The 26892-nt window shown below is 40.2% G+C and overlaps 2 protein-coding genes across 5 annotated transcripts; both read right to left on the minus strand.

Annotated features, from left to right (window-relative positions):
- Positions 1-398: 398 nt before the first annotated feature.
- On the minus strand, positions 399-17269 carry LOC122885400 (immunoglobulin-like domain-containing receptor 2). Of its 4 annotated transcripts, XM_044216415.1 has the most exons (10): positions 16902-17254; positions 13193-13522; positions 12192-12311; positions 8839-8895; positions 7144-7290; positions 6856-7017; positions 6416-6529; positions 4503-4704; positions 2746-3412; positions 399-1016 (listed from the first exon to the last, which is right to left on the minus strand). In XM_044216415.1, exons 1-10 carry the CDS (start codon positions 16939-16941, stop codon positions 981-983), a joined length of 1875 nt encoding a protein of 624 aa, XP_044072350.1. In that variant the 5' UTR covers positions 16942-17254; the 3' UTR covers positions 399-980. The 4 variants fall into 4 exon arrangements, with proteins under 4 accessions (XP_044072350.1, XP_044072353.1, XP_044072352.1 ...); XM_044216418.1 differs by lacking the exon at positions 6416-6529 and having other exon boundaries at positions 16902-17269; XM_044216417.1 differs by lacking the exon at positions 8839-8895.
- A 421-nt stretch (positions 17270-17690) lies between these two features.
- On the minus strand, positions 17691-25077 carry LOC122885402 (cell surface A33 antigen-like). Its single transcript, XM_044216421.1, has 7 exons — positions 24883-25077; positions 24377-24543; positions 22004-22217; positions 21675-21839; positions 21412-21528; positions 19491-19614; positions 17691-19326 (listed from the first exon to the last, which is right to left on the minus strand). Exons 1-7 carry the CDS (start codon positions 24962-24964, stop codon positions 18534-18536), a joined length of 1662 nt encoding a protein of 553 aa, XP_044072356.1. The 5' UTR covers positions 24965-25077; the 3' UTR covers positions 17691-18533.
- Positions 25078-26892: the final 1815 nt, after the last annotated feature.

Genomic DNA, 26892 nt, shown 5'->3' on the forward strand with positions numbered 1-26892 from the left:
ATGCTGTATGTAGAGCTGTAACGATTAGTTGATTCGTCAATTAGTCAAATGTAAAATGAATTGACAATTATATAATTTCAGTCATTTTTTTAAGCAAAAAATCCAAACATCCTCTGTTGCTTCTCAATTGGGATGATTTCCCACATTTCTTTGTCTAATGCGACATGGAAACCAAATATCTTTTTAGTTTAGACTGTTGAAAACATCACCTTTAGGAAATGTTGCTGCGCATTTCTCGCTATTCTCTGACATTTTATTGACCAAATGATGAATTGATTGATTGAAAAAATACTCGCCAGCTTAACTGATAATGAAAACAATCATTAGCTGCAGTCCGAGCTGTATGTTTCTTCTCTCTCGGCCAAGATAGTAAAAATACATTCATGTAAGACTGCGAAGACTTTCTTAAGAGTTTTTTTATTTAAAAAGTATTTAAGCAGTGCAATCGTAATCGGCGGAACAAATTCAAGGTACAGTACTTACATACAGTACAATATCAACAGCAAACAAACACACAAATACAAAGTGAACCTGAGTTGCAGTGTACTGAGTGAGAAGTATGAAGTCTGTAGGGAAACACAAGACTGTGGCGTCCTGCTTCGTGTTATAAAAGACTATTCTGAATTTGGCAGATAACAATAAAAAAAACATCTTGGCACCGGTTTGAGTAAATCCAGTCACTCAACTCGTCAAACTGATGCACACATCACATACATAACATCTGTAGACTACACATGCATAAATACCCACATACAATTCATGCACACGAGGAAAAACGTCCTTTACTGACAGAAACGACTGCACATTCTTTTCTCAGTGTTTTCCATCCACTACTGCTGTTTTTCGGTGCAGTTATTTCAGCGAGACGAGCCAGACTTCATGTGGCTGATGGCAGAACAGTTAGCCTCTCCTGCGTAGCAACAGGATGGTTTAAATGAATGGACTGGCAGTTCTGTGCGGGTCGAGGCTGGGAAACCTTGTCACACTATGAGAGAGTCCCTGCTCAGTGCAGTGCTCTGTTAAAGAAATACACCAAAAGCCAGACGTTAGAGACTTTGCATTCATGCTCATGCTAGGTTAGTCCAGCCTGGTGCCTGAGGCGTCCAAGTTTTATTACAATTAACAGAAATCATGCAGCTCAAGTGGTGTTAGTAGTAATGACTGATTCCAGTGGGAAAGTAAGCCAGTAAGGAAGCATTTGTAACACTGTGATGTTTGCAAGCATGGTCAGATTATACAGTACATATTAAATTTAAATCATAAGTCATTTGTAATTGCTTTTACTCATTGTAAATTTATGCAAAAAATATTACTACTGCCTAGATAAAATCATGTCAGAACTAAATTATAAGCATTCAGTGTTAAGACCATAAATCTTGTATGTACATTGCACAAGAGACAATCAGATTATGTACATAAAACTGTAAAACATATTCAAATTCTATTTTATTCTTATTGTCAACAAATCCCACGAAAAGCCCAAAACCAATAACGTCCTTTCTGACTTCCCCAAGCCTATTCGTTCCTACTTAAGACGTAAAATATTTAGATTGTAGTTTAAAAAAAATCATTTTTGGGCTACTTGCCTTTATTTGATAGATACAGTAGAGAGTAGACAAGAAATGAGACAGGAAGAGATAAAGAAGAGATGACATTCAACAAAGGTCCCAAACTCAAACCCGGGCACGTGGCAGTTACATCATTAGAGTCCTAAATCCTTAAGTCACCACAACATCTCGGAGTTTTATTTATTTTTAAACGCTTAGTAATCTCCTAAAACAGCTGGGCTGTAGCTTTTTGCAAACGTTACTCAAACAGGAGTAAATTTGTTGGAGACTATTTTCAGCGGCGGATTAATACACATTTGGTGGGCTAGTGCAGAGGCCCCCAACCCCTGGGCTGTGGATCAGTACCAGAGTTATTATTCAAAAAGTTGAATAATAATTATAAAACTTTATAGGTTATTATATTATGCTATTATTATGCTATTTGTGCTTTAATTACCTTGAACTTGGCACCGTTTGTGCTGCATATTTCCTCATTTACTGTCATGCCCCCAATAACAATATACTGACTTTTAACTAAAGCAGGTCATCAGTACACGAGGTAACCAGTTTGTCATCACCACTTCAGCATTCAGTTGTAAATGAAATCTGTGTGAGGCCCGAAGTGTTCCTGAGAGGTCTATATGTATTTTTTTTATTATTTAGTAAGTAACCACAATGAAATACAGATCAAATATAGTAAAGTTTCATTTATAGTTTAGTTTTATACTCGCACACTCTCTCTCTGTGCTTTCTAACTTGGTATTGATGTGTATTTGAGTGTTGGGAGGATGATGCCTGAAACAAAACTTACATGATCTGTGAACAGGCAGACAGACTAATTTGAAACCCCTATTTAACTTTATCTTCCTGTACTGCTGTGAGGAGAACAATTACACTTATGGCAATTGTCTACAAGTGCAACCGTGTGGCTCACTAATGTGTTTTTAATAGTTTATGGACAATAATGGAGCTCTATTGCACAGAGGAAAAAGCTACATCAGGCTTTGGCTACACAGACAACACTTATCAATCATTCATATCAATTCATTCGGTTTTGGACTTTTTATAGGATTAGTTGACAATAAGAAAAATATGGCATATAGCCAGACTTATCCTGTGAATATTTACAGGATTTAGAGGCTCTTTCCTGAAGAGCTGAAGAGGAAGGAAGTCCTTGTTCCTGCTACAAGTAACTCACCAGGTTTCGGCTCCTATCTCTCTCCTCTCTGCCCCCCTGTAGTGTTTGGGACATTCCCTGGTGGGGGCGGGTGTAAGAGAAAGGCCTCATGGCTGGTTCAGTGGTCCTGTATCGGTCTGATCTGGGAGGTTCTACAGTGCGGTACCGGTCTGTGGTCGGGGCAGCCCTGCGGTACTGCTCCGCCTCCCACTCACAGTAAGGAGGCAAAGGGTCCTCCTCTTCTGGACGGTTGCTAGGCGACCGGCTGTAGTAACTATCGTTGCCCTTTCCTCTGGAGCTGCCTTTAGAGGGAGTGTCACTGTCTTCGTCCAGTCTAGCAGCACCTCTATCCCCTCCCCGCCCCCTCGCCTTGCTCTCCAGCACACTGCTGAGGAAGGCGTCGTCGTATCCTTTGCTTTGGGGCAGTCGACAGGGGCGATCACTGTCCCACGTACCCCTTCTCTTCTGGGATAAAGGTGAGGGGCTGCGGCGGCCCCATCCATCATCTTCATCTCTGTAGAAATGCCTGGGAGGGCTGTAATCCCGCTCATAGGCCCGGTCTGGAGGCTCTGCCCGACGACCACGTGAGCCGAAAGACCGGGCGAAATCCTCCAGCTCGTCCAGGGAGCCGGTGCGCCCTCTTCTGCTCAACGTCTTTCTCTGTAGGTGCTCTGAGCGTGGGTTCCACCTACAGCAAGGAACAGCAAACAAATAAGCACACAGTGACATGTAATAATACATTTTATTCATATAGCGCTTTTCAAGAGACTCAAAACACTTTACATGACAAATTAGGTAAAAAATAATAGAGCAGTCACAGTTCCAGATGAAGGGGCAGTTATGGAGAAGGCTCTGTCACCCCATGTCTGGTGCTTGGTCCTGGATGGTAGGGATACGAGGCTGGTGTAGTAGGAGCAAAACCAGGGAGCGTGGCTGAGGTAGGAGGTAGGAGGTAGGAAGGGAGCCAGTTATGGAGGATGTTGTGAGTGAAGAGAGGGAGTTTGAATTGAATTTATTGTGGGACAGGGAGCAAGTGGAGGTGTTAAAAGACGAGAGTGAGTAAATGAGCAGTTCTGGATATACAGTACTGAAGTTTATTGGAGAATGTAAGTAGGGGATCAGAGTTTCAGCAGCAGCGAAGGTGTTCTTCAAGTGGAAAAAGGTAGTTTTAGTAATGAGATTAGCGTGGTGTTTGAATGAGAGGTTGCTGTCGAAGATCACTCCAAGGTCGTAGATGTGTGGGGAGGGAGACAGAGTGGAGGTGTGGATGGTGACGGAGAAGTTGTGTGTGGTTTTGGTGATGGCTTTGGGTCCAATGATGATCATATCAGATTTGTCACAGTTCAGTTTGAGAAAGCTGGCAGGGTGGAGTGAGTTGTAGTGGCAATAAATTCAGTGGATATGTACAGCGGGACATCATCATAAAATCTAGCAGATACCGTGTATGCCTCTAATATCTGTCTATAAAGCCAGATATTGTAGCCTAATATGCAAGAGAGTGACCAGTGTGTCCCAAATGTTCTGGGGGAATTAAAGATCCTGTGTAATGGACACTTGAACTTCACGGAAAACTGCTACTTCCAGGAAAACAGTGCATCCTTACTGGTGATGTCATGATGCACTGAGTGGGTTTACCAAAAAGTTCAACCAATAAAGTCATTAGAAATTTTCTAACAATCCTCTCCTCCCTGATCTGTTTCAACAGGTCACAAAACCATTTCATGGGATCTTTAACATAAACACATGCACTAATGCACTAAATAACACCATAATTATACCTTCTGTCCAGCTCATCGTCTGAGTAGTTGCCTCTGTCCCGTCTGGGCCTTCGACTCTTTGTAGGTGGAGCTGCTCTCAGCACTGACTGGTCGTCCAGGTCTGCAATGGGCGGGAGCGCCGTCATCTGGACCGTCTGATAGGTGTGTCTGAAGTCTGTATTCCCTCCATCATGAAGAGAGCTCAGCTCTGATAGGCTACTGGCTGTTGGGGCAGACACATCAGTCTATTTTCATCATAAAACACATTTGGAAAACATTTTTCAGGTATGTTTTCTGTAACCGCCCCCTGGAGTACACAACTGTAGCTGTGAACATTTCAGAGTAAGATGTGGTCTGCTGGAAGTACTATGTAGGTGTTTGGGATGAGAGCATGGTACAAACTGTACATCAGCTACTCTCTGTTTTGAGGTGACTACGACTATATAATCATGAGCACTGATTATAGCTGAATGCATATCACTGAAGGCATAAATGTCTCATGTGCCACCTCAAACTACTGTTGCAACCAATTTAAAGGACAAGTCTGGAGATATTTTTTTCCTTATTATCAACAAATCCTAAGAAAGGACCAAAACCAACAATGAATTGATCCTACTAACAACACTGTTACACTATTACTAACACGTTGTATGTAGTGTAGACCTCCATTGATGCCCAAAACTATATAAAAAATACATCAATAAGCCACGCTGGTGTGCTGGGTAACATGTTTCTTCATTGCAATAAACATTTAAAGTGTATTTTATTTTGAGTCAGTCCTACAAACATCGTCCTCCTGCCGTAAATACTCTCCACAGCACCAAACGTGCATTAATCCACGGCTGAAAATAGTCCCCAACAAATGTACTATTGATTCCTGTTCAAGTAACTTTTACTAAAAACTACAGCGCCCAGCTGTATTAGAAAATTACAGAGCCTTTTAAAAATTTTAACTTCACATTTGTGACCTGTTTTTAGAGCTTTTACACCTTCAGTAGGAACCAAAGAGCTGTGAGCCATAGACTGGAGATCAGAAAGTATTGAGAGACAGACCAGTGATTTGGTGTTTTCATGGAATTTGTTGAAACAAATATCCCTAGCTTTATCTTTTAAATGTGTACAAGACAAAGCACTTCTTTCTGATGAAACTGGCACATGTTAAAACTGTAACCACTGCTCTAAATCAGTGCGCAATAGGTCCATTAAACTACAGGTAACCACAACACCTATTAACTCTCACTGGTGAAATAAACCTAAAAATTTGCTACACTGACTACTAACAAACTTTAAAAATGTCTTCTTTTGTAAGTGACCATGGGATAATCACGATTATTACTCTCTGAGATTTCCTGATACCCAACATAATCAACTAGGAGTGGGCGTTATGATGATATGTACCATGAGTAACGTGAGAATATATAAATTTGTCAACAGTCAGAGATTTTGCTGTACTGTTTATACTGTGGAGGTTTCACCTTTAATACTGTAGGCAATGTTGCAAATCAATAAACAACTGTTTTTCCTGATTTTTGCATCAATGTGATGAAGTACTTTGATTTGACAGGTATTTAATATGCTTGATTTTCCAGAAACTGCAACTACTGATAGAAGCGATAGAAGATGTTATCGACATTACCCACTCCTGTAATGGACTCAATGGATTTTGTGTGTGAGTGTGTGTGTTCGCACCTCTTAGTGTACTACTAATACACAGAGACCTTACAAATTAGGCTCTCTTTTTGAAAATGAGAAATGTCTTTTTCTGATCTTGGTAAGGACAGTTAGATGTTATGAAATGGATGTAAGGATTAGATGGAAACTAGTTTATCTACACAAACCATGCACTTAAAAGAGAAACACTTAGACACAAACACATAAACGCTGACACACAGCCACACAGATCACAGAAACTGGCCTCATCTGTGCAGGCTTACGTTTGTGTGCAGCCATCTTGACAGAGGGAAACTGAGCCAGCTCCTTCTCTATGTAGCACAGAACTTTCATTGAGTCCTGGTCTGGACTGGCTTTCAGTCGATAACCACTGCGCACTGTGGATATGGACACACACACACACACGTACAGTACATACACACAAAGAGACATAGTCATGCAAGGAGACACACACATACATGTAAGAGTTCAAGGCACATTCTTACCAGACTCAAATATGTTAAGACTAGATTTAAGTAACAAACATGCATGTGGCCGACAGACATTTCTGTCATTTCTATGGCTTCTATGAAGGTTAGACACGGACTCGAGGATGAGGGATGATAGATGAAATAAGGGTTAGTCAAGTCAGTGTTTCTGAAAGGAAATAAGACAGAGCTTTCTAGTATCTCTGCAGCTTATAAACTGTTTTGTTGACACTCACCTCCAGCCAGGTTATTCTCCACTGAGGGAATAGAGGCGATCTTTGGGTCCCCATGGGATGAAGGGGCAAGAGGAACCACAGTAGGCACACCAGGAATGTAGTAAGGATACACAGGAAGCTGAGCAGGCGGCCCACTCTTTGCCATCTTCCCTGCCTCATACACTGTGTAGGAGAACAACAAAACAATAAACCTTCCATGCAGAGTGATTGCTGTCAAGTTGATACTGAGAATACACTTATAGTTAATTAAGCATGTTTCTTTAAGAAACTTTTGTCTGTGTTACTCACAGTGTCGTGGACAGCAGCAGGTGTCAGGACAGCAGCAGCAGCGGACATAGCAGCAGCAGGAGTGAGGACAACACTGGCACCAGCAGATCCCCAACAATAACAGGAACAAGATGCTGCCCAGGACTACAGATCCCACAAACGCCCACTCTGGAATATAGAAACACAAACACACACACATTATTCCTTCTCCATTTGTGTTAGGCAAGGTATGGTACGGTCTATAAATATCACAACACATGGACATAATTTATTACTCATGTAAAACAACTAAAGCACCTGACGGACTGATATGCAAAATAACTTGTATCCAGGATAACTGACATTTATCCTGGATACTCTTTGGCTGACTGACAGCAGGTACTGTAATTTTATTTTATCTTTGGGAGGGTTGAAGAAGTAATCTGTTGTATATATAGCATAATGCAGATTTATACATATTATGAAAATCAATAAAATAAAAGAGTGCTATAAACAAGCAGACACACATGCACAGATAAAGATATACAGCAAAAGTTAAAGTATTCTGTCCCAGCCCCCCTCAAAAGATTACAAGAAAATTACAAGTTACAGGTTAGACTTACAAACATGTCAACACTTACCTCGTGACAACCTCTGACGTCGACACTTTATACATTATACTTAAAGGATAATTCTGGGTTTTTACAACCTGGGTTGTATTTTCATAGTTTTGCCGTCATTCGTAGTGATGATAAAATGTTGTACTCAGTTAATTGCTAAGATTTGACAATGCAACGACATTGTCTAAAAAGTTTGACTAAAAGTCCAACGTGGCAAGAAACACGAGCAGTCAGACGATCAGACAAGTTAACTAAACTTCATTTGGAAGAGAATATAAAGGCGAATGGCAAAATTATCACCCAAAACAGCTATCGTTAACATCCATCACAGTTTGCAGACCAATTTCCTGGTTCAACTTTGACTTACCGTAGTAGCTGTAGTTTTGCGCAAACAGTTTTCTTTGAGGAATTATTACAGATGTTTTTGGCGCGCTCACTTCTGGTTTAACCTCCAGATCTCAGCAACTACTTTAGTGATTACAATGTTAAAATAATTGGTAGAAACAATGTTAAAGACTACAAAAATCAGACCCAAGTTATAATAAAACTGAATTTTCCTTTTAAAACCATGCTGATGTTTCTACCTCCCCTTCAATGATGTATCCAGAAACCACAGAGCATAAAAAAGAGGAAACTTCAGGCAAACTCTCAGAAACGCTGAGTGACTCTTATCCATCATCACACGTCTAAAGCGTCCAGACCCTTACAACACACTTCCTCTGAAGTGAAGTATGCTGAGAAGCAAAATCCACTCAAAACCCCTCGCTAAGTCAACATATATGCCCTGTGGAATTTAAATCATGACCAAAGGACGAAGAAAGGATAAGAACTGTGATTCTGTGAATTTTTCCTTTATGTAGCTTTAATAACTGACTGACTGTGTGTAATTTCAGGTTGGGTTAGACACTTTTGCAACAGAGCTGTCAGATACAGCCTGTATATCTTCCTCATCTTGACTGTAACAAATGTGAGATGAAGGTTCAGAGTCATCACAGACTCATGAATATACAATTGTTAGTCAAAGAGGGTTTTGATTGGTCAGTGAGAATATTAGGAGGCATTAGGGAAGCTAGAAGACGCCAGGCAGTGAGACAAAAGTGCAGGTGAGGTGCCGTACCTGGCATAATCTCCACATCAAACTCAGGTAGGAGATCGTCCTGCTGACCTGTCCTGCCTGCAGAGAGAGGGAGAGCACAGGTGAAGGCCGGCAGAGCAAGCAGAAAGCAAGAGTCAAAAGGTCAGGCAAATCAGAAAATTTGGCAGCAGAGTGGATGATTAATGGTCATGCACTAATTGAGGAACTGAAGGGACAAACGTCTTACACAATCAAAGTCAGCAAACATACAGTAACAAAGCATTCATGTCCCAATTCATGTAGAAATAAATGTCCCTGCCCGCTTAAATTTCAAAATGATTCATCTCACATGCTGTCATGATGATGAATGAGGACATTTTTAGCCATGCTAGCAGCCATGCTAGCGCCGGATGGATTGTCAAGAAATTTTGTGCAGACCTTCATGGTCCCCAGAGAAAGAATCCTAATGACTTTGATTATCCCCTGACTTTTCCTCTAGCGCTGCCATGAGATTGATATTTCTGGTTTTAGGTCAAATGTCTCAACAGTTATTGAATAATACATCACAGACATTCATGTTCCCCTCAGGATGAATTGTAATAACATTGGTGATCCCTTAATTCTTCATCTAGTGCCATCATTAGGACTAAATTTTAATTTGCCCAAAGTTTGATTTATGACCAAATACTGCAAAACTAAAGACATTGTTTTTAATGCTACTTAGCAAAGGTTAGCATGTTAACACACTAAACTAAAATGATGAACATTATACCTGCTAAACATCTGCATGTTAGCATTGTCACTGTGAGCGTGTTAGCATGCTGATATTAGCATTTACCTCAAAACACCCCTGCACCTAGCTTGTCTTGTCTTGTAATCACATGAATCACAGTGATTCATGTGATATGTTTTGGTGTCCAGAGTTCATGCTACTAAATTATGATGACACTGATTTTCTTAGAAGTGTTTTCAGAAATTCTAACCTGTGAACATGAACATAAGTCATATGAGTCAGAGTTCAGAGTTCAAAACACACTTTACTTTGAATCTAATTTTAGCAGGAAGCCAGCTGTACTATATTTCTGTAATGAGGTGCACACCACGCATGTGCCTCTCTGGTGGCGTTAAAACTGCACACAAAAGAATTAATGCACATGCTGACAAACAAACACACACACACACACACACACACACATATTGAGACGTGCCAAGAGAGGCAGTGTGTGAGGACAAAGATGGGGTTTTGGAAACTGGGGCACATAACGATTCTAGGACAGTTTACGACGGGAGCTCATCAAAAAAAGGTCACACAAGTTGTATGGTTGTGAAACAATGCCCCTCTTGTGCTTCGTATACAAGATACACAGGTCAAAGAAGAAAACCAAAGATTCAAGGCAGCTAGAAAACTGTAAAATATAGAGAAATAAAGGGACTGCAACAGGTGCGCTGAGACTGGGACACAACTGCAGGTAGTATGTGTTTATCGTGAGGTGTCAGGGGACTATAATTACAGTAAAGAGCAGTCACTGTCTGAGCTGTCTGACTGCAGTGATAGACTAAACACCCACTGGCTCCAGAGTGTGCCAAGTAGACTGTTACTATGGAGGGGGGAAAAAAACAGCGTACCCTTCCCACCTGATAAAAAAAGTAACCTTACTTCCCTGGCACACTCATCTACATACCATGAAGCTCAGTAACACTGAGAAACCTGAGAGAGTCGAGGAGCTATGCAGCCCTGAGAGGGAGGGAGGCAGGCAGTGAGAGTTGCAGGAATGAGTAATGGAGGAGTATGTGAGAAGATTTTGCAAGACAAAAGGGAGAGCAAAGGGAGTGAATGTCAAAGAAAAATTAATCCAAAAGAGCACTTAAACCAGAGATTATGAGATGGTGATAAAAGAAACAGCACAACTTGTTGCTTAAAGGAATACGTCGACGTTTTGGGAAATAGCTCATTTGCTTTTTTTGTTGAGAGTTAGGTGGGAAGATTGACACCGCTGTCATGTCTATATGGTAAATATGGAGCTGGAGACAGCAGCTGGTTAGCTTAGCTTAGCATAGAGACTGTAAGCAGGCAGAAACAGCTAGATAACATGTTACATCTCTTTTGTTTAATCCGTACAAAATCAGAAGTTTAAAATCAACAATTTGTGATTTTGCGTGAGGTTATGTGTGGACTATTTACGGTTTAAACAAACAAGATATAAAGTGTTAATCAGTGAGCTTTAGAGGGGCTGGTAGGCGTATTTTGTTACTTTCGGACAGAACCAGGCCAACTGTTTCCAGTCTTTATTGCTAAGCTAAGCTAACACGCTGCTGTCAGTAGCTTGATATTGAACCGACAGATATGAGAGTTGTATAAATTTTGTCATCGAATTCTAGGCAAGAAAGCGAAAAAGCGTATTTCCCAAAATGTCAAACTATTGAGTAAGTATGAGATCTCAAAACTTTAGGAAAATGTTTTTGTTAAGTGGTTTTACACACTTTCTACTTCCAACTTCTTCATTGCAATGTGGTAAAGCTAAAAGAAATCTTGTACCAAAACCCAGTGTAGTCTTGTTATTCTCACACGTTTAATCCCCCACCCCCCTTCTCTCCTGTGAGCTGATTATAATCAGATTAGTGCTCAGAGGAGGAGGGCTGTATGAATGAGCAGACGTTAATACTACAAGCAAGCACATCGGGTTAGTCAAAGTTAAAGGAAGAAAACCATTTTGGGTAACTTTCAGATCACATTGTTGTGAGAGTTTAGCCTGGTTCGGCCCTTTTCTACGTCTCGCTCTTCATGTCTACACCAGCAGCAGCCGTCAACATGCTCCAGTCTCCTCTTAAAAAGCACATCGCCATGGTAACAGCTGAAGGCGTGGCTTTGGCAACAATGGTCTCCACAATTTCTCTCACTGAATGGACCTACCACTTCAAGTTTCATCGACAGTAGATGGTGAATCTCTGCCCTTCAGCGCTGAAACATTTAGGTGGGTTTGAGGAGCCTTGTATAATCATTAATCAGCAACAAATGATCACACACAAACCGTTGTACAGCTGAACATTTCATCCCATACAGTTTTTGAAGCTGTCCCTGACAGCTGTAGTGTCTAACTGACTTAATATGTACCTAAAGTACAGTCCAGCCAAGTCCACGTCAACCCTGCAAAGTGAGCTGTTGGCTAAATCATGCAAAGAGGAAAACACCATTTGACCAAACCATGGAAACGGTCGTGAAGACACTTTGGAATTCAGAGACTATTTCTAAAACCTTTACTAACATATAAGAAGAAACGTCACTGAGGTTAATATGAAACCAAACAAACAAACAAGCCAGCCGATCACGATCAGGCTCAAAGTTTCTTTTGAGTCTTTATGTCATTACTTTGATAAAAAATGAAGTGTAGGCATACCGAGCACCAGTAACTCCAGCTGGGCCTCATTCTTCCCCTCCAGATCATCAGCAATGACGACTTTACAGAAGTACACTCCACTGTCGCCCCACTGCAGCTCCCCAATACGCAGGTCTGCTTCTGCACAGAGACGGGAAACAAGGTTATATGTGCTGTAAGAGGTGAGAAGTCAAATGGCAGATCACATTCACAAAGCAGGTGAGTGTTAAATCGCTGCATTTGTGAATTCAAATTGATTAACGTTGACAACAAACTGAATATAATGACTTGTTTTCTGACACTCCTCTAAATGTACAATCCTAACAGTATTTGGGTGCAGAAAACATTGACACCTGTGCAGTTATGTATGTACAAGAACTTTGCCTAAATGAAATTTAGCATGCCTAAATGAATTTTGCCAAAAATTGGCAGAAAATGTTATTTACATCAGAAACAACTGATCAAAGCAAACAAGATCAGAAATCTGACCAGATATTTGGTGCCGTTGGGTACTTGACAAATTTCAATACTCCGTGCTATGGACACTTTTTGGTTGGTACCAAAAGCATTGAGGCCTGATACACAGTCCTAATAAATACACCTATAACTGGACACCTATAACTGGACATTGGTCTGTGAGACCAACACAAAAAAACACAAACAGCTTTCAGCTGTTTGTGTTTTTATTATCTGCACAGACAAAACTAAATACAAAGCTTTAAAATGACGACAGGAAGGCAGTGTTGAACGTGATACGTTCCACTGACACATTTGGATAGAAGACGGGTGTTTTGTCTCGATAAGGCTTGAGGTTTTACAAGGAGTCATACATGAATAGGAGTGAGAGCAGGGGGTTGTGATGGTGTGTGTGTGTAGTGCCTACTCTATTGTGAGACAAAGACAAAAGAGGTTGATTTAGACAACAGGAAACACGAAGCACAGCTCTGAATCCTGAGTGCAAACAGCTGCAGCAACTCTTTTCTCCTTAATTCATAATTTTAGGATAAAAATGATGACATTACTGTTTACGATGGCGATGTCTCGGCCTTTGTAGTGCTCAGCCAGCGTCATGGAGGCTCCCTGCGCCGAGGCCACAACCCGAACTGTGCGGCTGCTGTCGGAGCACTCAAGGTGGGACGTGGCACCCAGCTCTGAGGCCTTGACGCCCAGACTCTCCTGCAGGGTGAAGGACTCTCGTGTGCGGTCTCGACAGTAGGACTTGTACCACCACTGCACCACCGGGGTCTGAGTGGAGGCCGTTTGGTACTGGCACGGGAGGACCACGGACTGGAAGAGCATCGCAAACCGCTGCTTCTCCCGCACTGTGACATGGACACCATCACACACACACACTGACACAGACAAAACAAATAGAGAGAAAGAAAATGGGAATAAGTAAAAATGAACATTTCTTTAAAAAAAAATTGACACAAATATATTAACCTTTTCTATGACTCCTGGACACGTGATTTGACTATTCAGCGAGGCATGCAAATGTTACTCTAAGATAAAAATGTGTGCGGAAAACTTTACACAAAGCATTTAATCGGCATTGAGAAATACCAATACCAAGGCACCTTCACAGAGAGTTTATTCACTTATTTTACACCCGAAAGAGGAGGATCTCTCCCATTATGAACATTTGAGGGGAAAAACACTGAGTGATTTTTGTCACTATCGATTGATGTGCAAATTCTTTTTTTGATTAATCTGTTATTCCTATAGACTATGATTTCAGAAAATTGTGAAAATAGATAGAAAATAGATATAAAAGTTCCTTTTGCCCAAGTTGACATCTTAAAATAGAATTTTTTTGTCCAACCAAAGAGATAAAACACACATTTAAGAGGCAAGAACCAGCAAATGTTTGGCTTTTCTGCTCGATAAATTACTTAAATGAATAAGCTAAAGACTAATTTCATCCCTGACTGAGTTGCCAGTTTATTAAGTACACGTATCTAAATTAATGCAGTATAATATAAATCCTCCCTTCATGAAGATTATAATGTTCAGTTTTTCTTGAAACTGTTTTAGAGAGGTGTTGATTCAACATTGTGATCATTTTGGAGAATGTAATTTGTGGTGCTGCTGAATTGAAAAGAGAAACATGCTCATAATAATTTCCTAAAGCCTGTCTTCATATGTCTCGTTTTGTCCAACAAACAGTCCAAAACCTAAAGATATTCAGTTTACTGTCAAATAAGACCAAGAATAGCAGCAAATCTTCACAATTTAGGGAATTTTTTCTTGAAAATCAAAATAGTTGTGGACTATTTTTCTGTCGATTGACTAATATTTTAATCAACTAATTGTTTCAGCTCAAGCTTCTGGTCATATTTAGTATACCCTCATTGATATAATTTAGGTGGACAAGCTATTGCAGAGCTGTTGTATTAAACTACATTAGTTTTATCTGAGTGTAATAAACTGGCAACTGAGTGTAGACAAAAACAGTTTAAAGACAGGAAAAGGATGCAGATGACATCTTGATCACAGAAGTAACAGCTGTGCCTCCTCTTTGTCTGTGTGGATGATTCTCGAGTGTGGAGGAGTACACCTGGGAGATATTTTGCGACATATCAAACCAGGAGCAAAGACAGGAAGAGAGATTAGGTGTGTGGAGGGTGGCTCGTCTGTTGCTCGGTACCGGGGTCAGGAAGGTTAAATTCCAGTGTGTGTGTGGGGGGGGAGGCCTGTGGAGAGGCAGGGGGTTGTCATCACAGAGGGAGGAGATGGAGTGGTCGGACGCTCGTGGGTGCTTTCTGCTAGTCATGTTAAGTCTAGGTGGGGCAGGAACTCACTCTAAACATTTCCCAGAAGACAGGAAATCAAAACAAAAGCAAGTCCACCAGCCTGCCTCTCCTTAGGACCGTTTATAGCATTTATCTAAAATGGACGCTTTTCCTAGTTTCCTTCTGACATGAGCTCAAGTCTGCTTATTTCCAGGCCACCATTACGGCTGCAACTAAAGAGTTATTTTCAGTCACGTCTTCAGTGGTATTCTGTCCGACTAACGGTCCAAATCTCAAATATTTTCAGTTTATAATCATATAAAACAGACAAAAGCAGCAAATCCTCACATTTGAGAAGCTGGAACCAGAAAATGGTTTTCATTTTTGCTTGAAAAATAACTGAAACTAATAATGGATTATCAAAATTGTTGCCAATTATTTCTCCGTCTGTTGACTAATCGATTAAGCGATCCACAGACTCCAGTGGTGATGAAGCCCAATGAATTTTACAGGATAAGAGAACAAGAGCACGGCCGAGCTCCTAAATTCCTCCCAAGAAAGAGCTCTGGTCTTCCCTTTGTTTCTTTTTTTCATGGACCAGTCCATTGTTAGGACTGTGCTGAACCCCCCCTCCCCTGTCCCACTTGAGGAGCTGAGAGGGGGAGGAGGTCACAGACTCCCAACCAATGAGAGTATCTGGCCTCGTCCAGCTGGGTGTGAACAGACCAATTAACTGCTAGAGATTTAAGCCAAACCGTTACTCCATGAATGCAATCAGTCAGAGGTGAGAGGACGTTCGGATAAACAAACCCAGAAACTGCTGGATGCATAACTGACAAGCCTCAAAGTGACTGTTAACCATTGTTTATATCAGGTGTGACTCACTGTTGGTTAATGAACAGGTTACAGAGGCAGCAGACAGTCTCTCCCTCCACCTGCACACAGACTAAAGGCCTCATTTCAAGATCAGACTGCGTTTTAAAAGACTATGTGGCGACGAATGTATTCCAGGTCCACGCTCTGCTGCTGGACACTGCAAGTTTCCTGAACACAGTCAGAGTGTTTCCTCTCTGAAGCTGTCACATTTCCTGCTTTTACTGCATTGTACATTCCTTCACATTGACTCATTAGTCCAACAAAACCCCCGGATAAGACTGAATATAGTCTCCATGTTTGATAAAGGATTTCAATACAGTTTCACAGCAACACTCAGAAACTTTGTCTCGAGTGCTTTGCTCACAGATTAACTATCACAGGTACATTTTCAGCCCTCTTGAGACCTGATGAGCACTTTGTGGTCTCTAAATGTAGTTTTAAAGTTTTAAATTATAGCACTGGTATAGCAACTAACATTTATTTTCAATTTCATCTGTTATATAATAACTATTATAACTATTATATTGTTGATTCATCGATTCATCATTTTGTCTATAAAATGTCAGAAAATTGTGAAAAATGCTGGTTGTAACTTCCCACAGCCCAGGGTAATGTATTTGAATAATTTTCTGACTCATCGTTGCAGCTCTACATTGGTATATTGTACCTTTAAAGTACAGCTCTAGTATTAAACATTGTACTTCAAAATGCACAATTATGCTTTTATATAGCACTCTGCAGCTGTATACAATACATATAGGCCTATAACAGCAAAGCTATAAGCCCCTAGAGAATATTTGTTATCATATCTGAGGAGATAAAGTATACTATAAAGTAAACACAAAATTGAATATCAGACACTATAAATCCCTGAAGGAATATTAGGGTTGTCTCATAAACCCCCTAATGTGTTATTAATTGGGGCAAACCATCACTATAATGGCGCATACATCTCGCTTAATTCACCCAAATGAAATATAAAAGCACTTTATTATGTCTAATGTATACAGATCCGTCTGTACAGCGGCAGCAAGTTATATAGGATCAACCTGTTGCGCTGTTGTCGTAAATATGACACATTTTAGCGAAGAGGACATGTTTTAGTGAAGGGAATAAGACTTACCCGATGCTCCCAGTAAAATAAGCAGCCGGTAAAAGTTCATTATAGAGTCCGTTTTATAGTGAAGTGCAGTTTATCCGCATGTTGGTGCTCGTTGTCCGCAAACTGCTGCTGCTGCTAACAGGACAAACAGACTGCGACTAACGGGACTGTACCACTTCACACGGAGGTGAGTCCCGGCACAAACACTGCTCGGAAACACCGACTACTCCTCTGCTACTGACCCTACAAAACACGAGGTCGGCGGAGTTGTTTCTTGTGTTTATCTTCTGGAGTCTAATTTGACTTTCCTGCAGCGGGTGTAGCAGCAGTGGTTACCGGGGCAGAGTAGAGAGGTCTGCCCGTTGTGGAGGTGGAGGAGGGAGGGAGGGGAGGCAGCTCGGTGATAAAATCAGGTCAGACTTTTTGAGGAATTTTACTGCACACAACAGGACAACATATGACCCACTTTCTTTATTGAGCTCGATTTGATTTAGCTTCATATATATATATATATATATATATATATATATATATATATATATATATATATATATATATATATATATATATAATGCAGCTCTTCCATTTAGCACACAAAAACATGAAGAAAAAGTTGAAAACAAAGTAACATCTTTATGTTACAAATGATCACTTTAAGTAAAAAAAAAAATCTATTCATCTATTCTTTGTTACTTTTAATCACGAATTACAGGTTAAAACAGGTTAAAAAGAGACTTACTGCAGTAGATAGGTGGCCTAATTATGTGAGCTATAAATGTATTAATCATTTGAGGGTGTTCTACGACCTTCTTACATTTATTGAGATTCGGGCACAATGCAAGTTTTCATGAAAAAAAAATTCAATGCTAAAAGGGATTTAAAAACTTTTTAGCTGTAGGATTGATTTTATCATGCAAGTAACATTAAATTATTTACATCAAATACAAATGAACTTTGAGGAAAGTTGATCAACAAGTAATAAAGCAACAAGTGATGTAAATTCAGGTCAGGTTAACAGAAGGCTAACATATTCTGGTTTCAACCAAATCGGTATACATTTTACTTAAAGGTGGGGTATGCGATTCTGGAAAATTCCAATACCACATATGGACAAATTCCATGATATAGAGCGAACAACGACACAGCAAGTAATGTAACTAACGTTAGCTAGGTGTGGGTTAGCAAACTGTCGCTACAGTTGCTGCTGCTAAGCTAACAGCCAGAGAGGACGAGACAGTTTGCCAGAGCCAGCAAACCAGCTCCAGACAGTGATACTCACAACTCTCCTGCTACTATAGCAAACATCACAACAACAGCATATCGTGACAAACTAGAAAGTAAGCTGAATGTTCGTCATTTAACGTTACCTGACACACAAATCATGGCTGGAATAGTGTTGTAACTTTGTTTATGTTCCATTTACAGAGCCAGGGCTGTGTGCAAACACCAGAGTCTTTTTCAGCGCACACACTGAATGGACAGCTAGCGGGCCGTGAGGAGATATTCGCTGAATTTGACAAAAAGACCAGTGATGGATTAAAATCGCATACCCCACCATTAATTATCCAGTGTGTAGGATTTAGTGGCATCTAGTGGTGAAATTGCAGATTGCACCGCTCGCATCGCCCTCCCCTTCCAAGCGTGTAGTAGAAACTATACGATTGGAAGCTTACGGCTTTCACCAAAATGTTCACGCTGGTCATCAAGGCGATCACGACTGCCTCCATAACGACCGCGTTGATCGTCAAGGTGATCACGGCTGCCAGCGTAGCGATCGCGTTGATCGTCAAGGCGATCACGACTGCCTCCGTAACGGTCGCGTTGATCGCCAAGGCGATCACGACTGCCTCCGTAACGGTCGCGTTGATCGCCAAGGCGATCCCGACTGCCTCCGTAACGACCGCGTTGATCGTCAAGGCGATCACGGCTGCCAGCGTAGCGATCGCGTTGATCGTCAAGGCGATCACGACTGCCTCCGTAACGGTCGCGTTGATCGTCAAGGCGATCACGACTGCCTCCGTAACGGCCACGTTGATCGTCAAGGTGATCACGACTGCCTCTGTAACGATCACGTTGATCGTCAAGGCGATCACGACTGCCTCCGTAACGGTCGCGTTGATCGTCAAGGCGATCACGACTGCCTCCGTAACGGTCACGTTGATCGTCAAGGCGATCACGACTTCCACGATAGTGATCATGCTGGTCGTCCTGGTAACGTTGAGACTCAATTTCACTGCCCTTGCCATCATGCCTTTCTTTACCACTATTATAACTGTGTCGATCATCCTCAAGCTTATGCCCAGCTGTTATGCTGTAATTGTTTTGAGGAACAACGTCTTTGTCTTCATGCTGGTCGAGCTGCTTTGTCCCGCTGTTTGATTTGTCATCACAGTACTGCTCAGCTTCAGCAGCATCTCTGTCATAAAACTCCACTTCTCCGGGGGAACTAACAGACAAGCGGGGACAAAATACACAAAAGAAAGAAAATGATGAGGCTGGGTGGTTGGATGATTGAATTAAAGCACCTGTAAACACCAACAATCAATACACTAACATAAATGTTGGTGGTGGCTCACAATGGCAGGAACACAAAGGATACATCATACATACCCTTCAGCATACTTCTCATTTTTGCCCTTTTTCCGGCAGCAACAGAAGATGAGAATCCCCAGAAACACGAGACCTGTGATGACTCCTCCAATTATAGCTGCAGTGGACCCAACGTTCATGCTTCCTGGGGAGGAAGGAGGTTTCACACTACACTTAGTCCAGAGCTAAGGTTCCCTTTTGGCCAGCGTTGTTAGCTATTTTAAACTATTTTTCAGCAAAATGTGTTTTTTTGGGAGACAGATTACGTGATTTTTTTTCTCTATCTTGACATTTGTTAAATAATAAAAATTTCAGTACTGAGTACCCCCCCCCCAGCAAAATCAATAAAACTGGCCACTAGGGTGCAGCAGGACAACTGTAACCACAGCATCGATATGTTATTACCGCAAGTTGTTATAGTATATGTGTTAACACTTTGCTAAGCCCTTCCCCCTTATGCCTTTCTGTTCTTGCATGGGACATATGCCGCTTACACTGACAGCAGATTTACCATTCAAAATTTCCATATCCATTTTTTAAACAATGGGTCCTTGATTTTTACAGAGGTAAACAAAAGGAGGCTTTTGAATTCGAGCCCCCGATTGTAATTATGGTTAGCTCCATGAGTTGGTTGAAACGCTGCGTCCAGGCTGAGTCGTTTGAAACGAGAACCATGTAAAATGTCACTCCAAACATGCATTTGGTGGCTACATACACAATATCATGCTAAAAGACTGAGGTTAAAGTCACAGTTGATGATCCATGTAGAAGACATGGAAATAAAAGAGCAGCATGTTTTTATACTGCATGGTAGAACTAGTTAGCTAGTATTACAAACAGTACATGATAAGGGAAAAGGTCAGACAGTTATTTTGTTTTGACATAACCCTGTTTGGATGCTTAGCTTACAGAAAAACATACTGGGACAAGCAACATAGATGTTCTGATAGTTATAAGATTTATACTTTATTGTTCGTATTTTTAAACTGTATGTTGAAGAGAACAAACTTTATGTTGAGGACTAACTGATGTGTTTGGCAATTGTTACGCTATCTCAGGTTATGATTTGCTGGGGTTGCTGGAGTGTCAACTTCCGAAAGCATGGGACAGAGCTGGTTACACTGAACTATTAGCACCCAGAAGTGGCTTTCACACAGTACGTTGTCCTAGTCCTATAGAGAACTTTTTCCAATTTGTAATCCCACAAAATGGTGTAGTTAGCTACATGATGATTGGCTTTGTAAGTAGCGTTTTTACTACTTTAGGTAGTAAGCTAGTTACCTGGACATGATAACTTGCAGCCTACATCAGACTTGACAAATACAAAGTTTAATCCATTCTTTACACTTATACTGTTGAGTTTTTGGTTTGGAAAGTCAAAAAACAAAAACTCTTTAGATACCAAGAATCACTCTTACTACAGTTCCACACACACTGCTTTGACGTGGAGAAATCCAAAGCTTGACAGACCTGACCTGCCTAGTTACAGTCACTAAGCTAGGACAACTCCTGTTTGGAGGAGGGTTTAGCAAATGTTTAATTGTCCAACACATCCGGCAGACACAGAGCAACATTAGCTGTGTGTTTCTGTCCACCTGATGACAGTAAGTCCAATATTCACTCTCCTTTTAGCTCAGTTTTGTTGTCTACCAACTCCTGAGAAAAAATATCTGACCTTTTAGCGCCTAAATGCTCCACTATGTTCATCAGCTAGTTGCTAACTTTGTCTGCCATTTGATTCTGGAAATGTAGTGTACACTGAGTTTATAAGAGCTTTTGCGCTGAAAACAGCTGCCTGTCGCTGCTGCTGGAAACAAAAGAGTGGAATTTACCACATGAACTAAAAGTGGCTAAAAAGCTCAGAGGATCTGAGGTGAAATGCAGAATTATATGGTAATTCGTCAAGAACAGGTGAGCAGGTAAATCATGTTATAACACTCACCGGGCATCACAGCCAAGGTAATGTTGCAGCTGGCAGAACCAATTCGATTTATTGATGTGCATACGTAGAACCCAGACATTTCTCTTGTAATATTGAAGAGAGATATAGCTCCATCCTCTGCAACATAATCACAAAAATTAATGCTGAGATGATGGGCCATTGTGCCATTCTTTACATTGACACTGATGATGGGAAACAAACTCTCCAGCAGCCTGCCAGAGATGTGTGCTTCAAAGTAACACATGGATGGTTGAAATGCATACTTTCGGCTGTCTTAGGTGGAAATGGTCTGGGAACGTTTTCCACACTGTAGCTCTTCCATTGAGACACAGGTTTTGGGGATCCCTCCTCAGACAGGCAGGTGAGGGTGATGTCTTGAAAGTACTCTGCTTTTCCCTTAATCGTGCAAATTGGCGCAGAGGGAGGCACTGGAAGAAAACATTTAACATAAAAAGTTACGATCACTTTATTACAAGAAAACTGCAACAAAATGCAGAATTGATTTTACATCTTCATAGAGACAACATATAAATACAATTATTCACAACAGACAGATAAATAGACTTAGAACATGTCAGTGGTTAATTCTCACCCAGGACCAAAAGGGAAGTGGTGGCAGAAGTTGTTCCCTCATCATCATTGGGGATCAGGACACCGCATAGGTAACGGCGGCTGTCCTGCGCGGTCACCTTTGTTAAGCGGAGTGTGCTCACTTGTTTGACCATGTCAACCTCCATAAAGGCTCTGCCTTCATAAGCAGGTGCAATGTCAATCGGATTGTTTAAAAAGTAGGTGGCCACGGATTTCTAGAGAAATAAACACAAACATATTTTACAAAGATATCTGTTCATTATAATATAATAATACAATATCATAACAATGCCGTATCATGATAGTAACAGTAACCGTAACAGTATCATGATAGTATAATCAATGCCACGCCAGAGTTCACCATGACATTATGTAAGGTTTAAGGATAGAGGGTACCATATGCTGTACAGTATGGAACCCCAAAATGTTCAATATTAAATAAATATAAAAGACATTATCAAATTAATAATTATATGAATAAATTGTGGAAAATAAATAAATGAACCAAGAATTTGTGAAATAATTATACTTATTATTATGAAATGTTATTTCTTTATTAATTTTCATAATAAAATTTTATTAGGTATCGTTTTTGTTTCATCATGGCATTTTTCCCATTAACACATTTTACGTGTTTACTTATTAATAAGTTTTATTTCATAATAGTGGTGTTGTCAGCAGTCACCACCCTCTCACCTTTCAACCAATAACATTTCCCCTGCCTCTCTCAAGCTAGCAAGCTCAACAACTGCTACCAAATGTAGCCAGTTAGCTCCTGTTAGCTAGAGCAACAGCATCTAGAGGCTGCTGCTGTAAATAAACACAGTACACAGACGCTGTACCTAAACTTCTGTAGCTTTTAAGCTTAACAAGGCTGCTCATGCTACCTAGCTAGCTAGGCTGGCTTGTAGGTTTAAACTCAGAACTCAAATACATTTTTCACATGTGGCCCTAATCCTCTTCCGTATAGTGCAGATAGTAAAGCCCTTTGAAGCTTATAATTCTTATTTGTAATTTGGGGCTCTATAAATAAAATTGACTATAGGCAGGGTTATCTGCTTAGAGCCTAAATAATCAATCGATTACTCAAACAACAGAAGAATAATCTGCAACTATTTTGATAATCGTCAAAGAAAAAGTAATTTTTCAAGCAAAAATGCCAAACATTCCCCGCTTTCACCTTCTCAATTGTGAGTATTTGCTGCTTTTATCTGTCCTATATGATAGTAAACTGAACAGATTTTGACCCATTGGTTAGACAAAAGCAAGCACTGGACAAGTCATCAAGCAACTTGATGACTTCACCTTAGACTCTACACAACTTGTCATGGGCATTTTTCACAATTTTCTGACATTTTATGGACTAAACGATTCATGGAGAAAATAATCTGAAGACTAATCAATAATGAAAATAATATTTAGTTGCAGCCCTATATCTGCTAAATAAGTGTAAGAAGTATTGATTATTACACTCATTCTTCAGTTTCATTTTCATCTGATACATGCAGCAGTGGGTTATGTGCAAGAGGCAATCTTGACTCTTCACTTATTCATCATCCACTGAACAAAGGTCATTACCACTACATACAGGGAGGAACTTGCATGCTCTAAATTTGGAACTTATCAAGTATCACATTCAATTAAAGCACAGGACACCTCCATATAGAAACTGTTACTCACTATCACTGTCCATAAGATGTGACAATGCCACAGCCTTGATATGAATATAGTCTATACAGTAGTATTACACGCTAAAAATGTACCTAGTGTGGGTCAATGTAGCACCGACACAAAAATGGGGTTAATGTTACCCAGTACCAATGTTTTTTTTGACCCAGTGTTAGTGTTACTGGATCAAAACAACTCCTTGTCTTTTTTCTACCCATCTGTAAAGTTAACCCTTTATTATTATGGCCAGCAGTAGGTACATTTTTAACCCAGTGATTTTTTGTGTGTAATATTTTCTGATAACATGATCACTGATGTGAGATGCTAGTAAGTTGCTACTACCATAAAGTTGGGGGAATTGCGAGAGACAGATTTAAAAAATTGAAGCATCAGAGAACTCCAACAATGCTGCATCCTCCCTGTCTGGTAAACACCCATGTTGTTCACATTCGTCAAGTCAGAAGTTGACGTGTCCGGCCAAGATAAAGCCACAGAGCAACAAAAGAATCATACAACTGTGGTCATAGGCTGTGCAGCTGTCGTACCCCCAGAGCAGCTTCTTTCCTCAGGCTGTGAGACTACTTAATTCATCCATATAATGATTGTTTTATGTAAAATCAGCGGAGTTCCCCTTTAGGTAGCTCACCACAATATGCAGTATGAATAAGATGTTATAACCACACATGCAGCTAGTTTAACCTCTCACCACTGTATCATCGACACTGTCAGGGTAAGCTGCCCATTTGATGACGAGTGTGTTGGAGACTGGTCTGGCTGGGATGAAGGAACAGGTCAAGTTAATAGCTTCTCCACTTGGAACCTCGTATTCTTTCTCTGGAATAGAAACCTGCAAACTCCTGCAGCAGGGAAGTACTGCAATAAAAAAAGAAATACATAATAACAGATATCAATCTCTTTCCCAGTCATAGTCATTTATTTGGTGTTTTTGCAAAATTGGTAGAGGAAAATTTGATGTGTGATTTAATTTGACCAACTTCAACTACACTATGTTTGTATGATTAAATATAATATTCAGTATGTTTCTTTCAAGGCAAATTGAATAAATGGTTTCACCTACAGGTCTCTTTTAAGTAAAACATAATCCTGTTTCCGGTTGAGTAGCAAGAAGTCAGATTAATGATTAACACAGGTGACAATAAAGGTGTGGTAGTAGTTTGTATAAAAGAGAAAGAACACAAGCATAATTCTTACCTGTGAGTATCAGAAATAGCTTCCGCCATCCAAGATGTCTCTTTGTCGTCATTGCTAAAAGAGGATAAAAATGTCCAGCCATTAAAATATCTGAAATTGATGCTCTCAGTCCAAGAGCGAGAGCCCACCTGACCTTCACGGTGAACTCCCATGTATAGAGAAGTTGACTCTTCCAGGTAATAAGTCAACAGCTATAGGTCACATGTCACCAGAAGGCCAATCATTGATCTGTTTTCCCTTTGTTTAAACCTGCCCATTAGACATGAATGTGATAAGGAAGGGGGCTATAAAACAAAAAGAGCTTAATAAATTATAACAAAGACAGAAAAACACAGACTGTTAATTGATCCCTGATACAGTGAAACATAGATAGATAGATAGATAGATAGATAGATAGATAGATAGATAGATAGATGGATAAAGCCAACCTGAAATACATACTTTAACTGATCACAGTCAGTAACTAAATTTGATTTGCTCTTAGCCCGACTGTGCAATGGATTTTGACCTTCCTAGAAACTAATATTGTGCTGTATATTTTATATCCACAGCTGGTGTTGTACTCAGTTTGACCTGCTGGCTGCAGTATTGGACTGATACTGAATGTGTTCAATACAACACTTTATCATTAATGTGTAATAGCACAAACAAAATAAAAAGATCATAAATGTAATAGATCCTGTTGCTTTAACCTGCTATAGTCTCTCATTTAGAGTCGTTACAGTGAGGTGAAAGGCAGAAGGTGTGAACTGAAACCAGACCTCTAACTGATGCTTTTATTAAGAAAGATGTGACCTTATAAGGGTGCGCTCATTCAGTGGCTTTGGTGGCATGAGGTTGCAGATTTATGCTCGACTCAATGATGCAGTCCTACGCTGACCAAGAGTTCGTCAGCTGTGGTAAAGTATTCAGTCGGTCATAGGCTTAACATAAAGCCTTTGACCGACTGAATACTTCAGTTTAACTATTTGTTGTCTCCACATCGGGAACAGGGACATACTACCCACTCCATAAACTGAAAAGATAAACCCAAACGTGTTTTCATAATAAGCTACAATAAGCTAAAATAAGCTATAAGCTAACAAATGACTAATTAATTTCTACACAACACTAATAATATTGTTCCTTTAAACAGTGATGGAAGAAATATTAAGATTCTTTACTTACATAAATGTCTCACTATGAAGTACTCCATTACAAGTGAAAGTCCTGTGTTCAAAATCCTACTTAAGTAAAAGTACAGAGGTCTTTTGAGCAAAATATTCTTAAAGTATCAAAAGTAAAAAATACTGGTACTGTGACTGAAATATTATTATATATGACATTATTACATTGTTAATACTGATGCATGGATGTATAAGTTTTACTGTTATAGCCAGTAGAGTTTGGGACGTTTAGTCCAGTGGTTCCCAACCTCGGGGTCGGGCCCCTCCAAAGGGTCACAAGATAAATCTGAGGGGTCATGAGATGATTAATGGGGTTAGAAAGAAGAAAAAACGAAGTTCTGCTGCAATAATCTGTTTGGTGACAGCAATGCTGTCGGCTGGTAATGAATGACTGATAACACACGTAATCACATAAATCCTTATAGTGTCATAAAACATTTATTATTTATACACAGATCATTCAAAGGCAGGTTTAAAACTCATGAAGACATGTTGAGCTTGAAGGCTCATTCTTGACTTCAGGAAAACTTCTTAACTCAAGGCCTACTTACTAATTTTTTTTCTGGATCTTTCCAGAAAAAATATCATCTTAAGTATTTGTGATCTGCAATAAAAGGGTAAAACATGCAAAACAACTGGTACGATCCTTTACAATTGTACCTGTAAATTAATCTGCACGCTTGGTGAGTGAATCAAGGAAGCTGATGTAATCTAATGGGTTTTGTTGGTATATTAATATCAGATCAGTGTGCAAAATGCAGGAAGTGGCTAGGATTAAAGGAAATGTGTCCCAACTTCACATCCCTACATATTAGAGAAGTGAAATTTCCTTTCTCTGGTCAAG

This window comes from Siniperca chuatsi, linkage group LG12, assembly GCF_020085105.1.
Source record: "Siniperca chuatsi isolate FFG_IHB_CAS linkage group LG12, ASM2008510v1, whole genome shotgun sequence".
Lineage (NCBI taxonomy): Eukaryota > Metazoa > Chordata > Actinopteri > Centrarchiformes > Sinipercidae > Siniperca > Siniperca chuatsi.

Coding starts and splice junctions, on each gene's coding strand:
- LOC122885400 (XM_044216415.1), bottom strand. CDS start 16,941: ATGAACTTTTACCGGCTGCTTATTTTACTGGGAGCATCGG. Junction 12,312..13,192: donor AGACATCGCCATCGTAAACA/GTAATGTCATCA, acceptor GTCTCTGTGCAG/AAGCAGACCTGCGTATTGGG. Junction 1,017..2,745: donor GAGATAGGAGCCGAAACCTG/GTGAGTTACTTG, acceptor TTTCTTTAACAG/AGCACTGCACTGAGCAGGGA.
- LOC122885402 (XM_044216421.1), bottom strand. CDS start 24,964: ATGGCTGGACATTTTTATCCTCTTTTAGCAATGACGACAAAGAGACAT. Junction 21,529..21,674: donor TCCACCTAAGACAGCCGAAA/GTATGCATTTCA, acceptor ATTATGTTGCAG/AGGATGGAGCTATATCTCTC. Junction 19,615..21,411: donor TACCTTGGCTGTGATGCCCG/GTGAGTGTTATA, acceptor CTTCCTCCCCAG/GAAGCATGAACGTTGGGTCC.